Source organism: Schistocerca cancellata, chromosome 3 (genome assembly GCF_023864275.1).
Source record: "Schistocerca cancellata isolate TAMUIC-IGC-003103 chromosome 3, iqSchCanc2.1, whole genome shotgun sequence".
Lineage (NCBI taxonomy): Eukaryota > Metazoa > Arthropoda > Insecta > Orthoptera > Acrididae > Schistocerca > Schistocerca cancellata.
Window position 1 is genome coordinate 89,091,631 of NC_064628.1, and position 26,920 is coordinate 89,118,550.

Below are 26,920 nucleotides of genomic sequence, written 5' to 3' on the forward strand. Positions count from 1 at the left end.
CTGCTTCATCTCCCAGTACCTACTGCAACCTACATCCTTCTGAATCTGCTTAGTGTATTCATCTCTTGGTCTCCCTCTACGATTTTTACCCTCCACGCTGCCCTCCAATACTAAATTGGTGATCCCTTGATGCCTCAGAACATGTCCTACCAACCGATCCCTTCTTCTGGTCAAGTTGGGCCACAAACTTCTCTTCTCCCCAATCCTATTCAATACTTCCTCATTAGTTATGTGATCTACCCATCTAATCTTCAGCATTCTTCTGTAGCACCACATATCGAAAGCTTCAATTCTCTTCTTGTCCAAACTATTTATCGTCCATGTTTCACTTCCATACATGGCTACACTCCATACAAATACTTTCAGAAATGACTTCCTGACACTTAAATCTATACTCGATGTTAACAATTTTCTCTTCTTCAGAAACTCTTTCCTTGCCATTGCCAGTCTACATTTTATATTCTCTCTACTTCGACCATCATCAGTTATTTTGCTCCCCAAATAGCAAAACTCCTTTACTACTTTAAGTGTCTCATTTCCTAATCGAATTCCCTCAGCATCACCCGACTTAATTCGACTACATTCCATTATCCTCGTTTTGCTTTTGTTGATGTTCATCTTATATCCTCCTTTCAAGACACTGACCATTCCATTCAACTGCTCTTCCAAGTCCTTTGCTCTGTCTGACAGAATTACAATGTCATCGGCGAACCTCAAAGTTTTTATTTCTTCCCCATGGTTTTTAGTACCTACTCCGAATTTTTCTTTTGTTTCCTTTACTGCTTGCTCAATATACAGATTAAATAACATTGGGGAGAGGCTACAACCCTGTCTTACTCCCTTCCCAACCACTGCTTCCCTTTCATGTCCCTCGACTCTTATAACTGCCATCTGGTTTCTGTACAAACTGTAAATAGCCTTTCGCTCCCTGTATTTTACCCCTGCCACCTTTAGAATTTGAAAGAGAGTATTCCAGTCAACATTGTCAAAAGCTTTCTCAAAGTCTACAAATGATAGAAACGTAGGTTTGTCTTTCCTTAATCTTTCTTCTAAGATAAGTCGTAAGGTCAGTATTGCCTCACGTGTTCCAGTATTTCTACGAAATCTAAACTGATCTTCCCCGAGGTCGGCTTCCACTAGTTTTTCCATTCATCTGTAAAGAATTTGTGTTAGTATTTTGCAGCTGTGGCTTATTAAACTGATTGTTCGGTAATTTTCACCTCTGTCAACACCTGCTTTCTTTGGGATTGGAATTATTATATTCTTCTTGAAGTCTGAGGGTATTTCACCTGTTTCATACATCTTGCTCACCATATGATAGAGTTTAGTCAGGACTGGCTCTCCCTAGGCCGTCAGTAGTTCTAATGGAATTTTGTCTACTCCCGGGGCCTTGTTTCGACTTAGGTCTTTCAGTGCTCTGTCAAACTCTTCACGCAGTATTGTATCTCCTATTTCATCTTCATCTACATCCTCTTCCATTTCCATAATATTGTCCTCAAGTACATCACCCTTGTATAGACCCTGTATATACTCCTTCCACCTTTCTGCTTTCCCTTCTTTGCTGAGAACTGGGTTTCCATCTGAGCTCTTGATGTTCATACAAGTGGTTCTCTTATCTCCAAAGGTCTCTTTAATTTTCCTGCAGGCAGTATCTATCTTACCCTTAGTGAGATAAGCCTCTACATCCTTACATTTGTGCTCTAGCCATCCCTGCTTAGCCATTTTGCACTTCCTGTCGATCTCATTTTTGAGATGTTTGTATTGCCTTTTGCCTGCTTCATTTACTGCATTTTTATATTTCCTCCTTTCATCAATTAAATTCAATATTTCTTCCGTTACCCAAGGATTTCTACTAGCCCTCGTCTTTTTACCTACTTGATCCTCTGCTGCCTTCACTACTTCATCCCTCAAAGCTACCCATTCTTCTTCTACTGTATTTCTTTCCCCCATTCCTGTCAATTGTTCCCTTATGCTCTTCCTGAAACTCTGTACAAACTCTGGTTCTTTCAGTTTATCCAGGTCCCATCTCCTTAAATTCCCACCGTTTTGCAGTTTCTTCAGTTTTAATCTACAGGTCATAACCAATAGATTGTGGTCAGTCCACATCTGCCCCTGGAAATGTCTTACAATTTAAAACCTGGTTCCTCAATCTCTGTCTTACCATTATATAATCTATCTGATACCTTTTAGTATCTCCAGGGTTATTCCATGTATACAACCTTCTTTCACGATTCTTAAACCAAGTGTTAGCTATGATTGAGTTGTGCTCTGTGCAAAATTCTGCGAGGCGGCTTGCTCTTTCATTTCTTAACCCCAATCCGTATTCACCTACTACGTTTCCTTCTCTCCTTTTTCCTACACTCGAATTCCAGTCACCCATGACTATTAAATTTTCGTCTCCCTTCACTATCTGAATAATTTCTTTTATTTCATCATACATTTCTTCAATTTCTTCTTCATCTGCAGAGCTAGTTGGCATATAAACTTTTACTACTCTAGGAGGTGTGGGCTTTGTATCTATCTTGGCCACAATAATGCATTCACTATGCTGTTTGTAGTAGCTTACCCGCATTCCTATTTTCCTATTCATTATTAAACCTACTCCTGCATTACCCCTATTTGATTTTGTGTTGTTGTGTGTGTGTTGCAATAATGGGTACACATCAGCGTAATTTCTTTTGTAGTGAAATGCCTAGACAAAGACTGAATGAAGCAGAGGTACTGCACATTCTTGAAGATTCTGAGTATCGGGGTGAGACAAATGCAGAAGATTCACAGATTCATCCTGAACCCAGGGCCAGTCAGTGCCTCCCTGATACAGTTCATCCTGTGCAGGGTGGCAGTTCGACAGAGGAATTAGACTTCAATGACAGTACCTGTGATGAACATTAAGAACCTGCAGTTATTACTCAGCCTCCACATTCCTTGACAAGTTTTGCAACTCATTCAGATAGTGACTCAGAGACTGATGGCACAGAAGTTACACAGGGGCAATATCAATTCACTAAATGTGGAAGTGAACCAAGAAAATTCATTGGCAGTGTTTATAGTGAATATTTTGAGCCAAATGTTCCAGTAAATTTAAGTTCATCTGAGATATTTTCCACTGTTTTTCCCCCCTGACACTTTTTACAATGTCATAGTTGCTCAGTCCAACATGTATGCTATTCAGAGAAGAGCAGCTCTTAGTCTGAACTTAGAGGAGCTGGAAACCTTTATTGGTATACTAATTATAATGGGATTCCATTCTCTTCTGAGCATCCGCCAGTATTGGTCAACTGACCAAAACTTTCATGTACCCAGAATTGCAAATTTCTAAAAATTGTTCTTTATTTGCATCTGAATGGCAATGAAAAGATGGCCAGTAAAGGCACTCCAGGCTGTGACAAACTTTATAAAGTAAGACCACTTTTGAATCATGTGAATGAAGTTTTCAGATCATCATTCAGTCCAAATAGATTCCTTTCAGTAGATGAAAGTACGGTAGCATTCAAAGGCAGGACCTCTCAATCAGTACATGCCACTCAAACTAATAAAGCATGGCTACAAAGTTTTTGCTTTATGTTACTCTGTAACAGGATACGTGTTAACATTCAGATTTATGAAGGAAAGACTTATGAACATGATACACCCTTGGGTGAAAAAGTTGTATTGTCACTTTCATCATCATTCCAACATCATGGATACTGTTTGTTTTATGATCTTTTTTTTCTCCAGCTTCCGTCTCCTATCTAAATTGTTGCAGAACGGTATTTTCGAGTTTGGGATGATTTTATCTTCGAGGAGGTATTTCCCAAAGGGAAGTCTTTCAACCAATGTTAGGAGATGTGTAACAAAATGGAAAGACAGGGTACTAAATCAGTCATTGTTGCAAGCAGTATGCACAGTCCTACAGAGAAAACATTTGTTACACATCGTGACAAGAAGGGGAAAAAGCAAATGATCCCTTGCCCTCGAGCCATTGCTGATTTACAACTGCTGTGTGGGTGGTGTAGACAGATTTGACCAGCATCACGCATTCTACAATGTAGCAGTAAAGTCCAGACAGGGATGAATGAAAATTTTTTGTTAGTTTATAGATGCAGCAATAGTGAATGCCTATGTTCTGCACAAAGAAACCAGCAAACTAGCCATGCACAGCAAACAGAAGTTATATTTAACATTCCAGAGCATATTGATGAATGATCTAATAGGTAGTTCTTGTTCCAAATCAAGGATGGCAACTATACCACACCCAAGAGTCCTTATTAGTAAGAATAAATCACACATCACTTCCAAGGTCAGCTTGTCTCCCACTACTACAGCACACATGCCTATGAAAGGTACTTCAAGGAGGTGCGCAATGTGCAGTAACCGAGCCAAACCGAAAAGAAGTTCCTGCAAGGTAGCACTTTACAAGTAATGCTTTGCACTATTTCACAGTATGAAATGACTGAGTGTTATTGGATGCACTTTGCTTAGTCATCAAAATAATTTTGAAAGGTAGATTTTGTTCAAAGTTTTTGTTTTAGTGTCAAACCCAGGAATAAAATTGTTTACCTCCTTCAAGAGATGACATTTTATTAATATATGAGTTAAATATATGAGTCTAAAGATTGTGGTCGAAAAATCAACCACAAAACATTCAGGCAGTGTTTGTGACCTTAAATGGTTTGTGGTTGACTTTTTGCCGAGCAAAAAAATTCGTAAAAATTCAATTTTTGTTTGTTAGTGTAAAAAGCGATATTTTCCTTGGGAAGGGGGGTGGGGGGGTTGCACACAGGGAAGGAGTACAGTGTCACAACGACCAATGAGAGTGCCTTGTTCGAAGGTCTGGACGACACCATGCCTATGCAACATTAAGCCATCCCACACTATGACACTTTGACCCCCAAAACTATCATGTTTGACAATGTTCCTGGGTGCATTACATGTTCCCATCTCTTGCCATATGAGGGTACATTCAAAATGACTAGACAAACAATCTCCTCTCATCCAAGCAAAGCACATGACAACTCCTTGCTGGTTTGGCCCCTATGCTATGCACCATTGCATATCTTTGAACACTGTGCACTCACTATTCTCCTTCCCCATGTGCACCTTTTCTGGGACGCAACTGGACCCGACATCATTTTATTGATGACAATGCACAAATGCATCTAACGGTGCAGGTGGAGCAGCTCTTTGAGAGGATATTTGGCGAATGGACTGGCCTGCCCGATTCCCAACTCAAATCCCATCGAGCATGTGTGGGATGCATTATTTCAACACGTTCGCTTGTCAACTGTGTTGGTGGAGGAATGGAATGCCCTACCAAATGATCTCCTTACCAACCTCGTGGCCAGTAGGAGAGCATATTCCACAACATTCACTGGCATCTGTGATCAACACACACACAATTAAGAGCCACTAAAGCAGAATTACTGAACATGGTTTTCCAAAATGCCTTCACCAAAGAGGACGAAGTAAATATTCCAGAATCCATATCAAGAACAACTACCAAGATGAGCAACTTGGATGCAAATATCCTCAGTGTAGCAAAGCACATTGGTCACTTAATAAAGGCAACGCCTCCAATCCAAATTTTACATCAGTTAAAAGTTCCCATCAGAGTCTGCTGATACAATAGCTCCATACTTAGTTATCATGTACAACCAGTTGCTAGTCGAAAGATCTGTATTTAAAGGCTGGAAAGTTGCACAAGTCACACCAACACTCAAGAAAGGAAAACTGATATGGGTCTGTAATCCAGCAGATTACTCCAACATCGATTTGCAGTAGGATTTTGTAACATCTACTGTGTTCGAACATTATGAACTATCTACAAGAAAAATATTTCTTGACAAATAGCCACCACAGTTCAGACAATATCATTCTTGTGGAGCAAAATTAGCCCTTTTTCTCATATGTAATGAGTGCTATTGACAGGGGATGTCAAACTGATCCAGCTTTCAGAATGAACTTCCTTTTTCAAGCGTGTAGGAGAATCGTGCGCGCACACAGCTGGGTATGATTTCACAGACTAAGGCGTGAGATAGACACACACAACTAGCTGACAAGAATTGGGTGAGGTACTGGGGCAGGGGACAGTGTGTATGCACACAATATTGGAAAGGAGGTGTGTGTGTGGGGGGGGGGGGGGGGGGCAGTGAGTTACATTAGGTTTAAGCCAGGGAGGTTATGGGAGTCATGCTGTAAGGATAGCTCCCCTCTGCACAGCTCAGAAAAGCTGCTGCTGGTGGGGAGGATCCAGAAGACTGGTTGTGAAGCAGTCACTGAAATCTCTCATGTTGTACTCTGCTGCGTGTTGTGTCTCTGGGTGGTCCACAATGTTTTTGGTAACAGTTTGGCAGTGGCCCTAGTAGGTGGCTCTAGTTGATAGCTGGTTGGTTGTCATAGCAAAGTAAAATGCTGTACAGTGGTTGCAGCAGAGCTGGTATATAACATGTCTGTGCAGGTACTGTTTGGTGGGTCTGATGTGGACCGAGGTATAGATGAAGCCATCTGACAGGAGTAAGGTGGCACAATGTGTGGGGAAGACCACATGCAGTGAATGGTAGAACAGGTGTTGAGGTCATGGAGGAAAGAGGATAAGGTGTATTATGAAGATGTCAGACCAGGCGTTTGGCATTTTGGGAAGCTAGGAATGTTCTAGAGGGAACATTCCAACCCTCCCCCTGCCTCCCACTTCTCTCCATACCTCACCCGACCCCACCCTCGCCATAACCTCACCCCAGCACTCTCACTGTGGACCAGGAAACAGCTGGCAATCAACTGAGCACAATGTACAGAGGCAGGGTGTGCTTGTGTGTGCGCATGTGCATGTGCATGTTTCTCCTACAAGGTTGAAAAAGGGAAGTTCCATCTGAAAGATAGCAAAGCTCTGTACCTTTTGTTTGTGTCTTATCAATGATGTAGAGCTTCTGGCTTTGGGTGATTGGTCTCCTTTATTCCTCAATTTCAAACATATTTTTTTTCCATTGAAGTTATTTTTGTGTTTTTAATTTCTATGACTTCTCTACACATCCTAGTATAGTAATGATTGGATTTGAATAAAACCACATTGCCTCAAGACCAAATTTGACACTACTACTACTGTCCCAGTGCAGAATCTTATAATGCCAATTTATCCATGTTTCCTGGATTGAAGTTACTCTTGTCCTCCTTAATCGGTGCCAACACTATCTTTAGTACCTATTTACATTTAGCTGCATATGCAAGGGATTTTATGTGCTTTTGCTATGGCATCTAGTAGATACACATCCTTCCCAATTTCAAATATTCATGCACCTTCCTTGTTGGTTTATACACTGTTTCAATACTGCGTCATCTCAGCAGTGTGGTGATGACATCTGTGACTGTTGTTACAAATGAGAGTAAAACTTTCTCTTTCATTCTTTTTCACTAGGATCTCCAGACCTTTTAACATGCATTTATCTCTCTATTAGAGAACTTCAGGGATTAATAACAATATGGAACTCACCACAGTAGTAGAGTTCTGACGGGACCTTTATCAGAAGTAGGAAAAACACTCACAAAAGCACAAAACACACACACACACACACACACTCGCTCACTATCATTTCCTGACTGTAACTGCACCTTAGGTTAGCTGTGACCTAGCTGGAGTGTGTACTGGGGTTAGGTGATGAGGCACAGAGAAGGGGGAAAGGATTTTGTTCATGTGTTGAGAGGATAGTATATGTGCATAGTACTGGAGTGGGAGCAGGGGAGGAGCTACACAGGTGGAGGGCAGGCACTAGTGAAACAGGCTTGGGGGGGTTTACGGGAATGATGTCTATGTTGCAGAATGTGTCCTCATCTCCACATTTCAGAAAACCTGTTGTGGGTTGGATGAAACTAGATAGCACAGGTTGTGAAGCAGTCATCAAAGTGAAGCACGTTGTGTTGGGCAGAATGCTCAGTAACTAGGTGGTCCTGGTGTCTGACAGTTTTGCAGTGGAGATTTAAATGGACAGACAGCTTGTTATTCGTCATCCTCACACAGGATACAGCACAGTGGTTGCAGCTTAGATGGGGTAGGAGATTACTGTGACAGGACTGGAGTAGGTAGTATGGGACACATCTTTCATCTAGCTCTACTGCAGGAGGATATTGCACAGGTTAAGTGGGTTGCAGAATACCACTGTGGAAGAGGTGTGGAGGATAGTGGGATGTTATTTCTCATTTCAGGGCACAATGAGAGGTAGTTTAAATCCTGTCAGAGAATGATGTTCAGTTCTTCCAATCCTGGATGGTACTGAGTCATGAGTTGAGTGCTCCTTTGTGGTTGGACAATGGGTATGTGGTATATGGTAAGTGACCTGTGTACGCAAGGTACAGAAGGTATGTTTCTAGACAAGATTGGGGGGTTAATTTCTGTCTATTAAGGCCTCAGTGACACACTTGGCATATTTGGAGGGGGACTGCTTCCCACTACAGATTCGGTGACCACAGGTGGTTAGCCTGTATGGAAAAGACTGCTCGGTATGGAATGGGTGACAGTTGTCAAACTCGAGGTATTGGTGATCATAGTTAACGTCACGATAAGTGGCAGTCAAGTTTAGGCTTGTTCTGTACATCTACATCACTCATTATCTGACAACCACGAGCTTTCAGTAGTGTTCTTACCACTTTGCTACGGATGGTGTATACAATGTGAGCATGAAACATGATCGTAATGAGTTGTTTAGTGAATTTTTATTCCATTTGTTGCGAACTGTCACGGCTGATCTTGGTGGTAAGCAACAAGTCCTGTAGAAACAAGTGAGAGACGTAATTTGCAGGATCCACACTTTCCTCGAATGCAGGGCACATGTATGCCCTTACCGCTACCATAACTTGGAACAGGCAACAAGCAATCCCCATCCACGTATTGAATTGTGTTAACTGCAATCATTCCTGAATCAGAGTATAGTAGGTTGGACTTATAAGGACGTAGTATTGGTTCATCCTCGATATGGTCAGCGTTAAGAAGGTTGGCTTGTTGGACAGAGAAGGATAAGATGAAACAAACTGGGGAAAGAGGAAGGGGGGGGGGGGGGGGTCCTGGAGGAATGTGGACAGGATGTCCTCACCCTCAATTCAGATGATGAAGCTGCCAGCAATGACTCTGAACTATGTGAGGAGTTTGTAATTCTGTGTGGTTATGAAGAATTCCTCTAGAAGACTCAATCAACAGGTTAGCATTGAATGGTGTCATGCAGTTGCTCATTGCTGTACCAAGGAATGAGGTTGTAGGTTTGGAATCAATTGGTCACTGGGAAAGGCAGTGTCTAATAGCAGCAAGTCCATGGGTTTATTAGGGATGCCAGTGTATACAGAGGCAGCATTGGCAGTGGCGTGCCAGTTAGTAAAGGAACAGTAACTGTGGAGAGTCTGTGAATGAAATGGTTGCTGTCTCTTCCACCTACTCTCCACAGCTCCTGTTCCTTTACCATCTGGCATGTCACTGTCAATCCTACCTCCCCCAAGCAGATGGCCTTGCCACTATAGAACACTGCCTTTCCTAATGCCCTATTGACTCTGACCTCCTTTCTGGGGACTATGACCAATTATACCCTCACCCACAATTACTTTTTTTTTATGGCATCACCTACAATAAACCCATGGTATACCAATGGGTACATGCATGCCACCATCCTGCCATCTAGAGAATTCTTCCGCACCATCCATAATTCCAAACCCCTCACCCAGTTCAGATTCACTGATGCCATCTTCGTGATCTGAGCTGAGGATGAGGACACCCTATCCCCTTCTCCCCTATTTGTTTCGCCTTGTCCTCCTCAGCCCAACAATGCAACTTCCTGGCCATCCACCATCTCAAGAATGGCTAAATCACCACCTCCATCTACATCAAACCTACCAACCATCAATAATATCTCTACTCAGACATCTGTCACCCATTTCAAATCAATAAATCCCTTTCCATACTGCCTAGCCACCCATGGACATTGCATATATAGTGACAATAAGTCCCTATCCAAATACACCAAGGCTCTCACTGAGGCCTTTAGAGACTGAACCCTCCCAACCTTGTCCAGAAACACGTCTCCTATGCCTTTTCTACGTCATTTATCATCCCCACGTCTCACTGTGTCCTGAAATGACGATTAATATCTGTACCCTTCCATAGTGGTATTGTGACACCCCGAACCTGCGCAACATCTTTGTCTGCCCCTTTCTACCCATGTTCCCAACACCTTACCTCATGACACACACTCCTGCAATAGACCTAGATGCAAGATGTGTCTCGAGCATCCTGCTACTACCACCTAATCCAGTCCTGTCACAGGAATCTCCTATCCCACCAAATAAGGCCACCTGTAAAACCAGCCATATGCTCTGCCAACTAAGCTGCAACCACTGTGCTGCATTTTACATGGGCATGATAATAAGCTGTCTGTCCACCTAAACGGCCACCACCAAAATGTGGGCAATAGGGACCTGGACCACCTAGTTGCTGAGCATGCCACCAAATGCAATGTGCTTCACTTTAATGACAACTTCACTGCCTGCACCATCTGGTTTCTTTCCACCAACACCAGATTTTCTTAAACGTGCAGGCGAGAATTCTTCCTACAACTTTCTTTTGGTCCCTGAACTCTCCCTGGGTTTAGCCTTCACTAGTCCCTGCCCATCCCCTTCCACGCTCCCACTCCAGAAATATACATTCCTTCTACCCTGCCAATGCACCTACATAGACTTTCCTCTTCTCTACCTCCACCTCTACGTCCCCTCCACAGCACAGCCTCCCAACAATGCACCTAGTAGCCCTATCCTGTATCCATCACATTCTTGCATGCTGCCATTGGAGTGTTTAGCATCTTCCCCTACCCTACCCCACCCCACCCCACCCCACCCCACCCCACCCCACCCTACCCTACCCTTCCCTTCCCTTCCCTTCCACACCCCATGCCTCTTCTGTACCCCAAAGTCCACGACACTTAAATCACTGCTCAGTCAGGTTTTTGTATTGGAGTTATGCTTCTGTTAATGTAAGAGTTTTCTGCTCCTGATGAAGGACTGTTTGAAAACTGAGTATTTCCAGCATTTTATTTTTTATTTTTTGACTGCCAGTGAGTCAACATCTTGTTTATGTGATGAGTAGTAACCTATCCCTTACACATTGTTGTCCCTTCTGATAGTAGCTGTTAACAATCAAGCTTTCTCCCAGTATTATTGTTCACAGCTCAAGCCACTAATGTTTTGATCACACTCCTTTCCTGCATGACTGATTACATTTTTTGTAAACATATCTATTCATTTGCTAGGCATTCTGTGGACTTTGTGCTTTTGAAATTTGAGCTCTTTTCTCTTTCTCCATAGGAAATTTTATATTAGAATTAACTTCATTCAGAAAATGTATTCATTGAGAGATTCATGCTCTCCATGATGTTATAAAACAAAGTATTATCAACAACCAAAACCAATAACGTGTTTTTTCCCTTTTTTGTAGTCTGAAAAGTTGTTTCTTCAAATTTTTCAATACAGAAATTTCCTAATACTGCACTGTGTGGTTTCCTATAGCCACACCACCCTTTCATTACATGATCTTATGGAGAACATCAACTCTCAGAATTTATACATTTCCTGAATGGTATGAATTCTAATATAAAGTTTGCTATGGAAAAAGAGAAACAAGGTCACATTCTACTTTAGAATGTAAAGCTACTAAAAAGATACAATGGAACTTTCGGGAACAAAGTTTACAAAAAGCTCACTCACTCACATGGATAGAATCTTTACAAAGTTCTATCTCCATTACAAGTAGAAGAGATGAGCGATCGAAATATTGGTGTACCACTGGTGAACTACAGCACATGGAGCAAGAGTTTGATCATTTAATAGCTACTTTAAGAAGAAATGGTTACTCTGATAAAGAAATTAACAGGTTACTACATCCTAAAAGATCGGGAGCTTCTAGCAAAAAAGAATGAATTATAGGAAAAGTTTTCTTCGCATACTTAAAAACAGTCACAAATCACATCAGCAGAGTACTAAGAAGATTTTTGACACTGTTTAAACCCACGAGAAAGGTGCATGAATATTTAAACACTGCAAAGGACCTATGCCTACCAGTTGCCATGGCAGTACATAAAATCACTTGCACAAGCAGCTAAGTGTACATAATAACTAAGCAGCAGCATTAACACCTAACTTAAGGAGCAGATCAATTATAGTCTGAGAAATATGGATAAATTGGCACCAGGCAAATGTCAAATTTGTTCTTCCGACACTGTGGTTTTATGCAAATCCACTCATTATTATACTAGTGTGTACAGAGAAGACATGGAAATTCAAAGGCACAGCAACAACTTTAACAGAAAAGGAAAAGGGTTGAAATTAGACCAATTGCTGGCCTTAGTGCTATACAAAACACTGGCAACTCTTCCCTCTAAAAGCTTCATAACACAAGTCAGTGCAACTCCATATCTTAATAAGCAGTATGACAATGTGACTGAATGACAGTTGCATGTGTATATATAGACATTTCAGCTTGCTACGCTTGTTTAAGTTTCAGACTGCTACCTGAGTACAGCCTCTGATGATGCCTCGAGCATCAGGAACCACAACATTAGGCAGTGAAATATGCTTTTGATCACAGTCTCATGGACTTAAAAAAAACTACAAAAGAACCTGTTTTGTATCAGTACTATGTCAGTATTGCTCCAGTGTTTTGGTAGCACTTTCATTCTTCCAATACTGTGAGTAACATGTTACATTAAGCCACCCCTTCCCATGTCGCTTTATCATCTCAGTTGCTATCACATCATTTATAGCTGCCCTGTTGATCTCCTGGGCCACTTATGCTTCTGAGTTTGTGATTGGAAGGAATTACTCTCTCTTCCATTGCTGACCAGAGACTGAACCTCTCCGAGTGGTTTAAAGTATCGTAGAATAACTCTGACAGTATCCTACTCTTCTCCTTTGTACCTGTGTAGAGGTTATTTTTCTTGACATTTATAAATATGTCCACATCCTATACCTTGACAGTCTCTGAATGTGCTAAAAAGACACTACAGTAGTTATTTTTGAAGTTGTTCTGTGCTATCTGGCTAATGCTTCCACCTCAGTCTTCTGGTTGGTCTTATTCTTCTGGCCACTTTCAGCCCTACTTCTACAAAGACATCAAATTCTGCCAGATTTTCTTACTTCTCCATTCTAAGAATCCTCCATCCCTCTTCTGCATCATACACTATCTTTTCCATGATCAAAGCCAATCTCTCCTCTCTCCAATCTCCCATAACTCAATCCTGTTTGTCTTAATTTCTTCCCATGCATTGTTTGTTTCAGTCCTGCCTTCATCTGTGTGACTTGTCAGGAAAGTGCACTTACTGTGACACTGGTATGGATTTTTGTAGACACTTCATGACTTTTTCGCTTCATAATAGTGCCAGTTTGTTAGACAGGCCCATCTTTAAATCAAAATATATATTGGCAATGTCTTCTTTATCTACATGAATAATAAAGTCTACTTGCACAAAATGTGTTCCATGAATACTCTTTTAAAAAACAAACTTGCATATGCTTTGCCATACCAGTAAGTATTGTCACCACCTTTATTTCTTAATTTTTATTTCATTGGGAAGAGCAAATGCTTTGCACTAGAAAGAATTTTGTCTGCTTTGGAGACCCTCTGGATAAGGTTCAAAGTACTATAGCCAAACTTCCTCAAATCACCATTTAACAAGTGCATTTGTGTAGTATTTGTATTCATTAGTCTGTCTACGAAATAAAACTTTTGAAAACTACTGTTGCTAGTATTTATATCTTTTACTCAAATCTAATCATAAACAAGACATAATTAGAATGATGGAAATCCAGAAGGAAATCATTCAAACAGTAAAATTGGCTAATGCTTAGTGTATTTTAATTCTTGGTGGCCACCTGATTGTGTGTGTAAATGAACATGTATGGTTGTTCATAGTACTTGAAGTAGTACAGTTGCCCTATCATCTGTGAGTGGTAGCCTGTTTTCCTCTCTGAATTATAAGCACAGAATTCAGTCATTTTAGTACCAACACACTGAACAATTTATTGCTATGGGTTTCAAAAACTGGATCTGTGTTTTTTACTGGACACGTTTATGGAGTTGTGTAACAAAAGTGTTTATTATTTGTAAGACCGTTCTTTGCCCGGAGTTACCACCTCACACAATTGGTTGTTTGGACAATTTAGACTTAAGGCCTTTCCTTAACAATGGTATGAATCACTGAAAGAACTCCAAATATGATCAACAACTGCTGGACCTGCTTTGGTTGTGGCATGAAAAAATTTTGTGCTCTATTTCTATCATGAACTTTTGCTGCTAACCCTGCTGGAGTTGTAAAAACAAATCATATCATTAACCATAGTTCTTTTGCTCTTACTTGACCAAGAGCAGCAGGATTAAGATAGCTAAAAAAATGTATATTTTTTTAAAAATAGGTTTAATAATTGTGTTCAATATATGACAATAACCCACATATAGAAAAATTTACTAGCCAAACCAGTATTCAGAAATATAGCGCATCAGTGATGTATCCTGTATGTCTACATCAAATGGTGAGTCAGCTATGAAATGTGTTGGATGCGTCTTGATCGATGTGTGGCTGTGTTAGATGATATGGGTGCTTGCCATATAGTGTTTTCTTTTTCCAATTTACTTTCTTCGTATCTGTTGATGTTATGTGATGTGATCTAAAGTGTTGTAGAAGTGGTTATGAAATTGCAATGGTGTAGCCGATGTATTTATATGAGTGATTGCTTCGTGTATTTTGCTAGTTTCTGCACGTTCTATAAAGAATTTTCTTAAATTGTCTAACTGTCCATAATGTAGCTAAAAACAAAGATGATGAGACTTACCAAACAGAAGTGCTGGCAGGTCGATAGACACACAAACAAACACAAACATATACACAAAATTCAAGCTTTCGCAACAAACCGTTGCTTCATCAGGAAGGAGAGGGAAAGACTAAAGGATGTGGGTTTTAAGGGAGAGGGTAAGGAGTCATTCCAATCCCGGGAGCGGAAAGACTTACCTAAGTGGGAAAAAAGGACAGGTATACACTCACGCGCGCACACACACACACACACACACACACACACACACACACACACACACACACACACACACACACACCATCCGCACATTTGTAAAGGCAAAGAGTTTGGGCAGAGATGTCAGTCGACGTGGAAGTAAAGAGGCAAAGATGTTGTTGAAAGACAGGTGAGGTATGAGTGGTGGCAACTTGAAATTAGCGGAGGTTGAGGCCTGGCGGATAACGAGAAGAAAGGATATACTGAAGGGCAAGTTCCCATCTCCGGAGTTCTGACAGGTTGGTGTTAGTGGGAAGTATCCAGATAACCCGGACAGTGTAACACTGTGCCAAGATGTGCTGGCCGTGCACCAAGGCATGTTTAGCCACAGGGTGATCCTCATTACCAACAAACACTGCCTGCCTGTGTCCATTCATGCGAATGGACAGTTTGTTGCTGGTCATTCCCACATAGAAAACTTCACAGTGTAGGCAGGTCAGTTGGTAAATCACGTGGGTGCTTTCACACGTGGCTCTGCCTTTGATCGTGTACACCTTCCAGGTTACAGGACTGGAGTAGGTGGTGGTAGGAGGGTGCATGGGGCAGGTTTTACACCAGGGGCGGTTACAAGGGTAGGAGCCAGAGGGTAGGGAAGGTGGTTTGGGGATTTCGTAGGGATGAACTAAGAGGTTACGAAGGTTAGGTGGATGGCAGAAAGACACTCTTGGTGGAGTGGGGAGGATTTCATGAAGGATGGATCTCATTTCAGGGCAGGATTTGAGGAAGTCGTATCCCTGCTGGAGACCCACATTCAGAGTCTGATCCAGTCCTGGAAAGTATCCTGTCACAATTGGGGCACTTTTGGGGTTCTTCTGTGGGAGGTTCTGGGTTTGAACGGATGAGGAAGTGGCTCTGGTTATTTGCTTCTGTACCAGGTCGGGAGGGTAGTTGCGGGATGCTAAAGCTGTTTTCAGGTGGTTGGTGTAATTGTTCAGGGATTCCGGACTGGAGCAGATTCGTTTGCCACGAAGACCTAGGCTGTAGGGAAGGGACCGTTTGATGTGGAATGGGTGGCAGCTGTCATAATGGAGGTACTGTTGTTGGTGGGTTTGATGTGGACGGACGTGGGAAGCTGGCCATTGGACAGATGGCCACCTCGTATGCCAACCTATTCATGGGTCGCTTAGAGGAAGCCTTCTTCGTTACCCAGGCCTGCAAACCCAAAGTGTGGTACAGATTTATTGATGACATCTTCATGATCTGGACTCACAGTGAAGAAGAACTCCAGAATTTCCTCTCCAACCTGAACTCCTGTGGTTCCATTAGATTCACCTGGTCCTACTCTAAATCCCATGCCACTTTCCTTGACGTTGACCTATCCCTATGAAATCCCCAAACCACCTTCCCTACCCTCTGGCTCCTACCCTTGTAACCGCCCCTGGTGTACAACCTGTCCCATGCACCATCCCACCACCACCTACTCCAGTCCTGTAACCCGGAAGGTGTACACAATCAAAGGCAGATCCACGTGTGAAAGCACCCACGTGATTTACCAACTGACCTGCCTACACTGTGAAGTTTTCTATGTGGGAATGACCAGCAACAAACTGTCCATTCGCATGAATGGACACAGGCAGACAGTGTTTGTTGGTAATGAGGATCACCCGGTGGCTAAACATGCCTTGGGGCACGGCCAGCACATCTCGGCACAGTGTTACACCGTCCGGGTGATCTGGATACTTCCCACTAACACCAACCTGTCAGAACTCCGGAGATGGGAACTTGCCCTTCAGTATATCCTCTCTTCTCGTTATCTGCCAGGCCTCAACCTCTGCTAATTTCAAGTTGCCGCCACTCATACCTCACCTGTCTTTCAACAACATCTTTGCCTCTTTACTTCCACCTCGACTGACATCTCTGCCCAAACTCTTTGCCTTTACAAATGTCTGCTTGTGTGTTTGTGTGTGTGTGTGTGTGTGTGTGTGTGTGTGTGTGTGCCCCGTGCGCGCGCGGGGGAGTATACCTGTCCTCTTTTCCCCCTAAGGTAAGTCTTTCCGCTCCTGGGATTGGAATTACTCCTTACCCTCTGCCTTAAAACCCACATCCTTTTGTCTTTCCCTCTCCTTCCCTCCTTCCTGATGAAGCAACGGTTTGTTGCGAAAGCTTGAATTGTGTGTGTATGTTTGTGTGTCTATCGACCTGCCAGCGCTTTTGTTTGGTAAGTCTCATCATCTTTGTTTTTAGATATATTTTTCCCACGTGTAATGTTTCCCTCTATTAATTCATATCATTAATTTGTCCATAATGTAGGTTTTTTATGTCGATAAATCCCCTTCCTTCTTCCTTTCTGCTGAATGTGAATATTTCTGTTGCTGAATGTATGTGATGTAGTCTATATTTGTGGCACTGTGATCGTGTAAGTGTATTGAGTGCTTCTAGGTCTGTGTTACTCCATTTCACTACTCCAAATGAGTAGGTCAATACTGGTATAGCATAAGTATTTATAGCTTTTGTCTTGTTTCTTGCTGTCAATTCTGTTTTCAGTATTTTTGTTAGTCTTTGTCTATATTTTTCTTTTAGTTCTTCTTTAATATTTGTATTATCTATTCATATTTTTTTTATCCAAGATATTTATAAGCATCTGTTTTTTCCTTCGCTTCTATGCAATCGCTGTGGTTATCCAATATGTAATCTTCTTGTTTAGTGTGTTCTCCCTTGACTATGCTATTTTTCTTATATTTGTCTGTTCCAAAAGCCATATTTATATCATTGCTTAATACTTCTGTTATCTTTAGTAATTGGTTGAGTTGTTGGTTTGTTGCTGCCAGTAGTTTTAGATCATCCATGTATAGCAAATGTGTTATTTTGTGTGGGTATGTTCCAGTAATATTATATCCATAATTTTTATTATTAATCATGTTGGATAGTGGGTTCAGAGCAAAGCAGAACCAGAAAGGACTTAATGAGTCTCCTTGGTATATTCCACGCTTAATCTGTATTGGTTGTGATGTGATATTATTTGAATTTGTTTGGATATTAAGTGTGGTTTTCCAATTTTTCATTACTATGTTTAGGAACTGTATTAAATTAGGATCTACTTTGTAGTAACCATGAGTGGGGTACACTATCAAAAGCTTTTTGGTAATCAATGATTGCATAGTGCAGCGATCTTTGTTTAGTTTTAGTTTGATATGTCACCTCTGTATCTATTATCAGTTGCTCTTTACATCCTCGTGCTTCTTTGCAGCAGCCTTTTTGTTATTCATTTATAATTTTGTTCTATGTTGTATGTGTCATTAATTTCTGTGTAATGACTGAAGTTAATATTTTGTATATTGTTGGTAGGCATGTTATGGGGCGATATTTTGTTGGGTTTGCTGTGTCTGCTTGATCTTTAGGTTTCAGATAAGTTATTCCTTGTGTAAGTGCATCAGGGACTGTGTATGGGCCTACAATGTAGTTGTTAAATAATTTAGTTAGGTGTGAATGTGTTGAGGTGAACTTCTTTAGCCAGAAATTTGCTATTTTATCATTTTCATGTCTGTTTCTGCTTGTATCCACCGTGCATGTCTTATGTTGTACCGGGTTTGACCGTGTGTTGCTCCAGAAGTGTTCCATGTCTGTTATGTTTGGTGGATTGTCTATTTTTGTGTGTGTGTTATCTATTGTCTTGTAAAATTTCTTTTGGTTTGTGTTGAATGTTTGGTTTTGTTTCCTTTTATTTTCACTTTTTTTGTATCTTCTAAGTCGTTTGGCCAATGCTTGTAATTTCTGCTTCTTTTCATCTAATTGCTCTATCGCTTTTTGTTGTGAGATTTTACCCAACCTTTTTCGTTTTTTGGCGGATATTTCATTTCTTATAAATTGTGTTAGCTGTCCAATGTCTTTTCTCAGTTTTTCAATTCTGATCTGTAGCCTGTGTTGCCATGCTGGTTTTGTGGGTTTCTTCTGTGTGTTGGTTGGTTCTGATCTCTGCCTAGTGTGTATTTTTAGAGTAGTGAGTGCTCCTACATAAACCAGTAGTTGTAACTCTTCTGTAGTTGTATTTTCATTTATTTTGTTGTGTATGATTATATTAATAGCTGTTATTGTTGTTTCGACTTGTGGGTTATTTGGTGGTCTATGCAAGAATGGTCTAATGCCTATATTTGTGTCTTTGTATTCTATATATGTCAGCTGAAATTTTTCTTCTATATCTAACATGTGTGTCGCTTCATGTTCTATTTGTGCTTGTTCTGTTGGCTGTCTTAAGATTTCGTTTTCCTCTGATTGTTTAATTGATGCGTGTTGGTCTTTGTTTGTTTGCTCTGGAATGTTGGAGTCCATTACTGTATTTTCTTCTTCTTCTGATTGCAAATCATTTTGTTCCAGTATTTGTTGTACTTGTTGTTTGATGTTTTCTAATTCTGACTGGGGTATCCTGTTATTCTTTATTACACGAATCTGATCAGCTAGTCGTCGTTCTGTTAAAAATTTTAATTCTGGGTATCTGGTAATAAATGTTGTGTATACTTGTGATCTGTATCCAGTTGTGTTGATTCCTAAGTTTGTTGCTTGGTAATAACAGAACATGAGGTGCTGGTTAACTTCATCTGACCATCTCATCCTCTGCCTTTGTTTTCCTTCTAGAGTGGTTGCAGGAAGCATGTCCTGCAAAACACCTCTATTTGGATTTAAATCATTTCCCGTGTGGCTAGCAATGTCGTTACCATTGTGGATGGGCATAGGGTTCAAGTGTCGTCCCCGAACATGACAGCGCTTGTCCGAGGCTTCATTAGTTCTGTCCTGAACCAACTAATCACACAAAAGAGGGGTTAGCCCTATTAGTGGTTTGTTCTTTTCGTCGCCTTTTACGACTGGTAGAACATACCGAAGGCCTATTCCTTTCCCGAGCCTCCACGGGGTTTATTATTATTATTATTATTATTATTATTATTATTATTATTATTCTTTCTTTCTTTCTTTCTTTCCTCAGACGTTATGTCTGGTCAAAAATGGAAAGTGACGCGGACCTTGATCAAGCGTGACTTCCTTTTAACTGTACGGTATATGTTATATTGCATTTAGGAACTTTCGGGTAATTGAACATGTATCAATAATTACAGATTTCTGTAGTTGTATATATAAGTTTGGATGTAGCTGTATTGCATTGATGTACTGGTGGATATCGTGTGGTATGACTCCCATAGTTGATAGTATAATTGGTATAATGTCAACTTTATCCTGATGCCACATGTCCTTGACTTCCCCAGCCAGTTGGATGTATTTTTCAATTTTTTCTCCTGTTTTCTTCTGTATATTTGTTGTATTGGGTATGGATATTTCGATTAGTTGTGTTAATTTCTTCTTTTTATTGGTGAGTATGATGTCAGGTTTGTTATGTGGTGGTGTTTCATCTGTTATAATGGTTCTGTTCCAGTATAATTTGTATTCATCATTCTCCAGTGCATTTTGTGGTGCATACTTTTATGTGGGAACATGTTGTTTTATTAGTTTATGTTGTATGGCAAGTTGTTGATGTAATATTTTTGCTACATTGTCATGTCTTCTGGGGTATTCTGTATTTGCTAGTATTGTACATCCAATTGTGATGTGATCTACTGTTTCTATTTGTTGTTTGCAAAGTCTGCATTTATCTGTTGTGGTGTTGGGATCTTTAATAATATGCTTGCTGTAATATCTGGTGTTTATTGTTTGATCCTGTATTGCAATCATGAATCCTTCCGTCTCACTGTATATATTGCCTTTTCTTAGCCATGTGTTGGATGCGTCTTGATCGATGTGTGGCTGTGTTAGATGATACGGGTGCTTGCCATGTAGTGTTTTCTTTTTCCAATTTACTTTCTTCGCATCTGTTGATGTTATGTGATCTAAAGGGTTGTAGAAGTGGTTATGAAATTGCAGTGGTGTAGCCGATGTATTTATATGAGTGATTGCTTTATTGTTGCTTTATTATTATTATTATTATTATTATTATTATTATTATTATTATTATACCATTTTTAAGTTTGTTATACAAAATGCACTCGTTAAAATGATGGTTTATGGATGTTAGGCAGCAGTATTTTCAAGCTAATTTTTTTAACTTTATCCAAGAGCTTTCCAAAACAAAACTGTCTGCAGTACAAAAAACTAACTCCTTCCTATGATATGAAACTTTAGGGGGAAAATGATTATATCTAGCAAGATAGCATCATTGAGCGTACTAATCTGATGAAAAAATTCTGATGCACTCTTTATGTATCAATAACTTCTTCTGTAAGTAAGTACTGAACAGCACTTCATACACTTTGTTTGTTCACAAATTATTGCAGTAACAAAATGGTTGAAAAATTGTCATGAGTGATTTATCCTTTAATTCTGACCTCATGCAGCATGAGAATGGTTAATGACACAGCTCTGAAATTTTAACAGTATCAAGAGCACAAAAAGTCATGCCTCTAAACATCATCTTTATATTACCACTAGTTGCAATTGTAAGCTATCTTAAATCACTGAGTTCAAACATTTTGCAGCCCTCGAGAGAAAGTCTTCTACAACTTTTTTAAAAAAAGAAAACTAACACCAACATGACAAAAACTTAATATTACGTTGCATTTCGTTGTTTGAAGATCAATGGCTCTTGATCTGTCTTATGATAGATAGAAGGGGACTATTGGTCACTTGGTGTGGAATGACCCGAAACTATTACACAATTATTGCTGGTATACCATATCCCAACCCCCCTCCCTCGCTTCTTTAAGATTTATTTTTGCCCTGTCAGAATAATCCTTCAGAGTCCACTGAACTATTTTCTTCATAGTGGAAGGGAAAGTAGACAATTTCTTTTGTTTCAGGTACACTACACGAGTGCCATTTTCCTGTACACACCATTTTCTGCCCAATTTGCCACAAAAAGCAATAATATTTTGCATTTGTGAAGGTATTTCTCTTGGCAGTTTATTTTAACATTTACACATATATAATAATATCAAGTGAAATACTGAGTATGTCGTCTGATTGTATAAGATGTTACATATCTTCATGGCATCAGCTCACTGATTCTGTTCTCAAAATGTGTAATAGTTTTGCTTACTTATTTAATAAGGTGTTAATACTTCTGGTGTCTATCTTCTGTTGTAGCCTTTCAGCCTGTTTGATGCAGTTCTCCACAACAGTCTATTCTGTGCAAGCCTTTTCATCTCTGCGTGGTTACTGCAACCTGTTTACCGCTGTCAAGTTTGTTTCCCTCTGCAATTTTTACCACTACACTTCTGATAAAGATAATGTGTATGTCCTACTGGAGTCACATCTCTCAATATTTGGCAAAAATTTCTTTTAGTCAGAGAAGGAGAAAAAAAGCATCTGCAACCACTGTTTAACACTTTTGGTTGCTTTTTCATCCATTCTCTACAAAAGGATAACATATTTTGTAAGCAAAGAAGCCTTTCTTGTAGTATACTGGAGAGAAAAAAGAACTATTAGAACTAACTACCTAAAGAGATATAAAGAATATCATACAACAAAATGAAATCAGGCCTCACCTCTGGAGAGTGATTGCTTGAGGACTCTGTGACAGGCTGAGTTTCAAAGAGAAAACCATCTGGAGTAGTTGCAAACAGTGCAGCTGTTGCATATGGATGAGCAGCAGGATGCACTGGTGTCACACTGTAATAAAGCTCAGGTGCCGAAGGATCAGCTGCTGTTGGTGCTGTGTGTGCAGAAGGCATTGGTCCGTAATAGTGGGCGGTGGCTGGGGCTGCTGCAAGATGCACCGTTGTTGCAGGAGGAACAGCAGTATGGGCAGTTGCAGGTTGTGGCTGACATGGAGTGGTTTGAGGACCACCGCCACTGCCACCACTTCCAGCTGGGACAGAACCTGCCGCTGGCCCTGTGCCTGGTGATGCAGTAGATGCTGGCCCCGCATAAACAAACTGATGTGAACTTTGAGCCTGTCACAAAACAAAACGTCGTATTCATCAATAATGTACAGAAATTATAGTGATGCTAATGCAAACAGAAAAATTGTTGCACACATGCCCTTTTACATACCCATATCCTGTTCCAACCTCCTATACACAGTTTAAAGAATTGGCATATCTCATACTGTACTTCAAATTTTCTATACTAGAATTAGTTTAATGAATTAAGTAAACAAATGATGTCACCTGGGATGTCTACTTATTTTCAACCCCCACCCTCTCCTGGCTACTTTTCCAAAATCTTCATCTTCCCAGTCTAATTTGTAGCTCTTAACCTAAAATTCCACTGCCTGGAAGGTCAGGATTAGTTTCAGTTGTTATATTGTGCAAAAAACCAAATTAGCCTAACATGTCCTTTGTTTAACATCATCAATCTCCTTTAAAATACACCACTTTTTATCTTATGAGGTTCATTCAAATAAAACCTGGTCATTGCAACTTCTGTTGCCTTACACGTAAGGTGGCACCATGTAACTGCGGGTATGGTAGTGCCATCTATTGGTACAGAGACTGATGCGTGCACACCGTTTGGTGTGAAACCACACTGGTGCTATGCAACATCAAAGAGAAGGTGGTTACACAAGTTATCATCCACATGAACATGCAGGCGAGTAAGCAGGAACAACGAGGAGTGATTTGATTTTTGGCAACGGAGGGAGTTAGAAGTCCTGAAATGTATAGACAGATGAAGGCTGTGTACGGTGAGTAAAGTCTAAGTCGTCGTGGAATGGCACAAACAATTCCTTGAGGGATGAGAGTCACTGAAAGAAGATGCTTGTCCTGAACAGGCTCATCATGTCATCACACTGGAAATGGTTGCAGAAGTGAATGCTTTAGTCTTGGACAACAGCAGAATCACCATGGACGAGATCCATTGTTTACTTGGTATTGGTGTGGGCGACACTTGAACTTGCGAAAAATTGTGCACAGTGGGTTCCCCACCAACTGACTGCCGAACATATTGTCACAGGTGATGAAACATGATGTCACTATTTTGAACCATTAAGCAAGTGTCAGAGCAAGCAGTGGAAACATGCGACTTCACCACTTCCAAAAAAATCAAAGGCCGTGCACACCAGTCCTGGTAAGGTCATGATGTCATTTTTTGACTACAAGGGCCCACTGCTGGGGAACCACTATCAATGCCCAGCATTATCAAGCCATTTTATAGAATCTTAGACGAGCCATCAAGTCAAAACACTAAGGCATGTTGTCCAGTGGTGTTATCCTCCTACATGATAATACCCGCCCGCACACTGCCAATGCGTTTAAGACTACATTGCAGCAGTTTCAGTGGGAAACTGCTGGAGCATCCACCATATTGTCACGACCCTTCACCGTGTGACTCTTGTGTTTGGACCTGTAAAATGAGCTATTTGGGGACATAAAGTCACAACGGACTAAGTGTGTGACTGGGTCCAGGCCTGGATCCAACATCAGCCTAATAGCTTCAAGGATGAAATCGACCGGCTAGTGTCGCAATGGGATAAATGTGCCAACAGTTTTGGCGACTATTTTTGAGTATCCCTACTGTGTATAACAACATTTTTGAGTTAGTAAAATTGTTACTGTTAGTTTACACTAGTGACTGGGTTTCATTTAAATGCTCCTTATATAATTACTTTAAAGAGGCTGAACATTAAGATCATCATCAGTCTCTTATTTCCAGGACAGAATCTGTGTAACCCATCTGCCTCCGTCTAGAGTAAATCTCATGTGCATGTGTGACAAGGTTTTAATGTTTGTGCAGCATGTATCTGAGGTGGGACAGGGGTACCAGCTCAGTAGTTACATACTGGGATGTGGGAAAATAGCTAAAAACCTCATTCAGGCTGGCTGACTGGTTCACCAAACTTCATCATCAATCTACGAGGCAGATTAGATCCCGGTTGGGCTTGCCTGCCATGTCTTGAAAAACGTGCGTTTTACCTACTTTAAGTTCTCAACTCCTACCTATTTATGCCATCTTTTATACTATCAGAGCCTACTTAGCCTCATCTATTTCCATTGTGAATATCTTGATTACCTCTGTTGCCATGGGAGCACTGCCCCTCTTATCACTTCTTGCTTCCTTTTCAGTCACCAATGTGACCAATCTCTCTGTGATTCTGTGATTATTTAAATGTGTTCTGTATTTTCTAAACAAAGTATTCTTCCCTCAAATGCTTCTCATCAAACAAAAGTAAGTATTCAGCAACGAGCACTAAAAGATATCAATTTTTGGCAAGTCAAAATAGTGTGCTGGATCAGATCGCAGAAGAAACCAATGCTTTGCCACTGAAGCCATCATAGCATGCCATATGAACTGAAGATTCACTTGCCAGTATTGCCCTTCTGTCTTTCGAAGTTCTATCATGTCTGAGGATACTAAAGCCATTATATTTAGGTTATTCCTATCAATTCTATCGATCAATACTTCATCATCATTGGCCACAATTCATCATTGGGCACACTGAGTGCATTTTTTCCATCCATAAAGCAATTTCAGTTTTCGCAATAATTAATGCAATTTTTCTTTTAATATAGCAAGAATTAGTGCACTTTATCTGAAACAATCTTAAGTTCTATATAGGAATGTTTCTTATTACAAAAAATACAGGACAGTAATCTAGCTTTTGTAAATAATAGTTCCTTCCTCAGTGTAAAGGGAGAGTGATGGAGGGGAAGGTTAAAATGATAGGGCGTATCACTCACACTCCAGGATGAGAGGAACCGACCTACTTTTGAGAATAAGGAGAGAGAAGTCAGCAGTGCTGATATTTCATCTCACGTAGGTAAATAATGCCCTGCAATTATGAGTACCTTGAGTAAATTTTTCTTTCGGTACAACAAATTTTATAGTAGTTTCCAATTTACTGCGAAAAAATTCTTATGAGGTTCTCTTCAAGGTTTTTGGAAGTCACATTTTGTGGTGGTTTGGCATTTTACAATATTTTTTATGACCATCTTTGAAACTACTTAACAACATGCCAAGAGACAGCAATCTTGTTCGCCAGACCTCTCTTCCCTGACCAACTAAGTTGCTAAAGCTTTAAGACCCTTTTTATATACTACGTTAAAGCGAGGGCTGAATTTTCTTCTTTCTTTGTTTCAACTTTAAGATGGTCAAATCTACCCACAGACATTCAATTTTAAGTGCTCTGTTCAATGAGAATCTGCATGTCCACAATGCGATTGTCAATGCTGAAGCATTAGTTTCACAGTTGTAATGAGACAGCGAATGTTGTACTGGATATCACCACCTATTTGGTAGCAAAAATTTCTTCATCCTACCTACACTGCTAAACAGATTTTTGAACAGAGGAAAGAAAAGAATATGTGAGAAGTAGTCAGCACACTAAGTCAAGGTGAAGTTGCATCTACACACGACAATTTGAGCTTCACACACGTTTCTAACCACTAGACTAAATGGGACCGATCTGTGCACATGCCTAAATGTGAACAGAACCTACGCACACTCAAATGTATGAAGAGAAGTTTAGGGACCCATACCCAAGTCAACATTCAGGAGTGCCACACACTAGTGTGCTTGTAAATAATAAAACCCATGTCCATGTATGTTGTGTGCACACGACGTGGTGTTTCATTAGTTCTAAAATATTCTTTGGCACATGTGCAGTCAGTATGTCAGTTGCACCAATGTTCTGTGCGAAAAGAAATCAAACATTATTATCGCTACTACACCTATAGATATTGGAGGTATGAGCATTAACATAAATCAAACAAAACTTGTTATTTGGATTAAGGAGTACAGGTACAGTCACAATCACACTCCTTCAATCAAAGAACTGCAAGACAATTACCCAGATGGGTATTGATACTATTTAAGAACAGGCAGTGAAACATATTATACATGATCGGACACTGTCGAGGATGAAACCAACTTGACACGGTGATGAGCAGAAGCATTTTCAAGAGGATCATCATACAGCTAATCTTGCATTTTTAACAATGGGTCA

At 40.4% G+C, this 26,920-nt stretch overlaps 1 protein-coding gene across 7 annotated transcripts in view; it reads right to left on the reverse strand.

Moving 5' to 3' along the window:
* The window catches only part of LOC126177081 (transcription initiation factor TFIID subunit 4-like), a 155,554-nt gene that overhangs the window by 8,668 nt on the left and 119,966 nt on the right, over window positions 1–26,920 (reverse strand). For all 7 annotated transcript variants that reach the window (XM_049924321.1, XM_049924318.1, XM_049924323.1 and 4 more), the window contains one exon: window positions 22,524–22,931. In XM_049924321.1, the coding sequence (XP_049780278.1) occupies window positions 22,524–22,931 (408 nt within the window). The remainder of the gene's footprint in view (window positions 1–22,523; window positions 22,932–26,920) is intronic.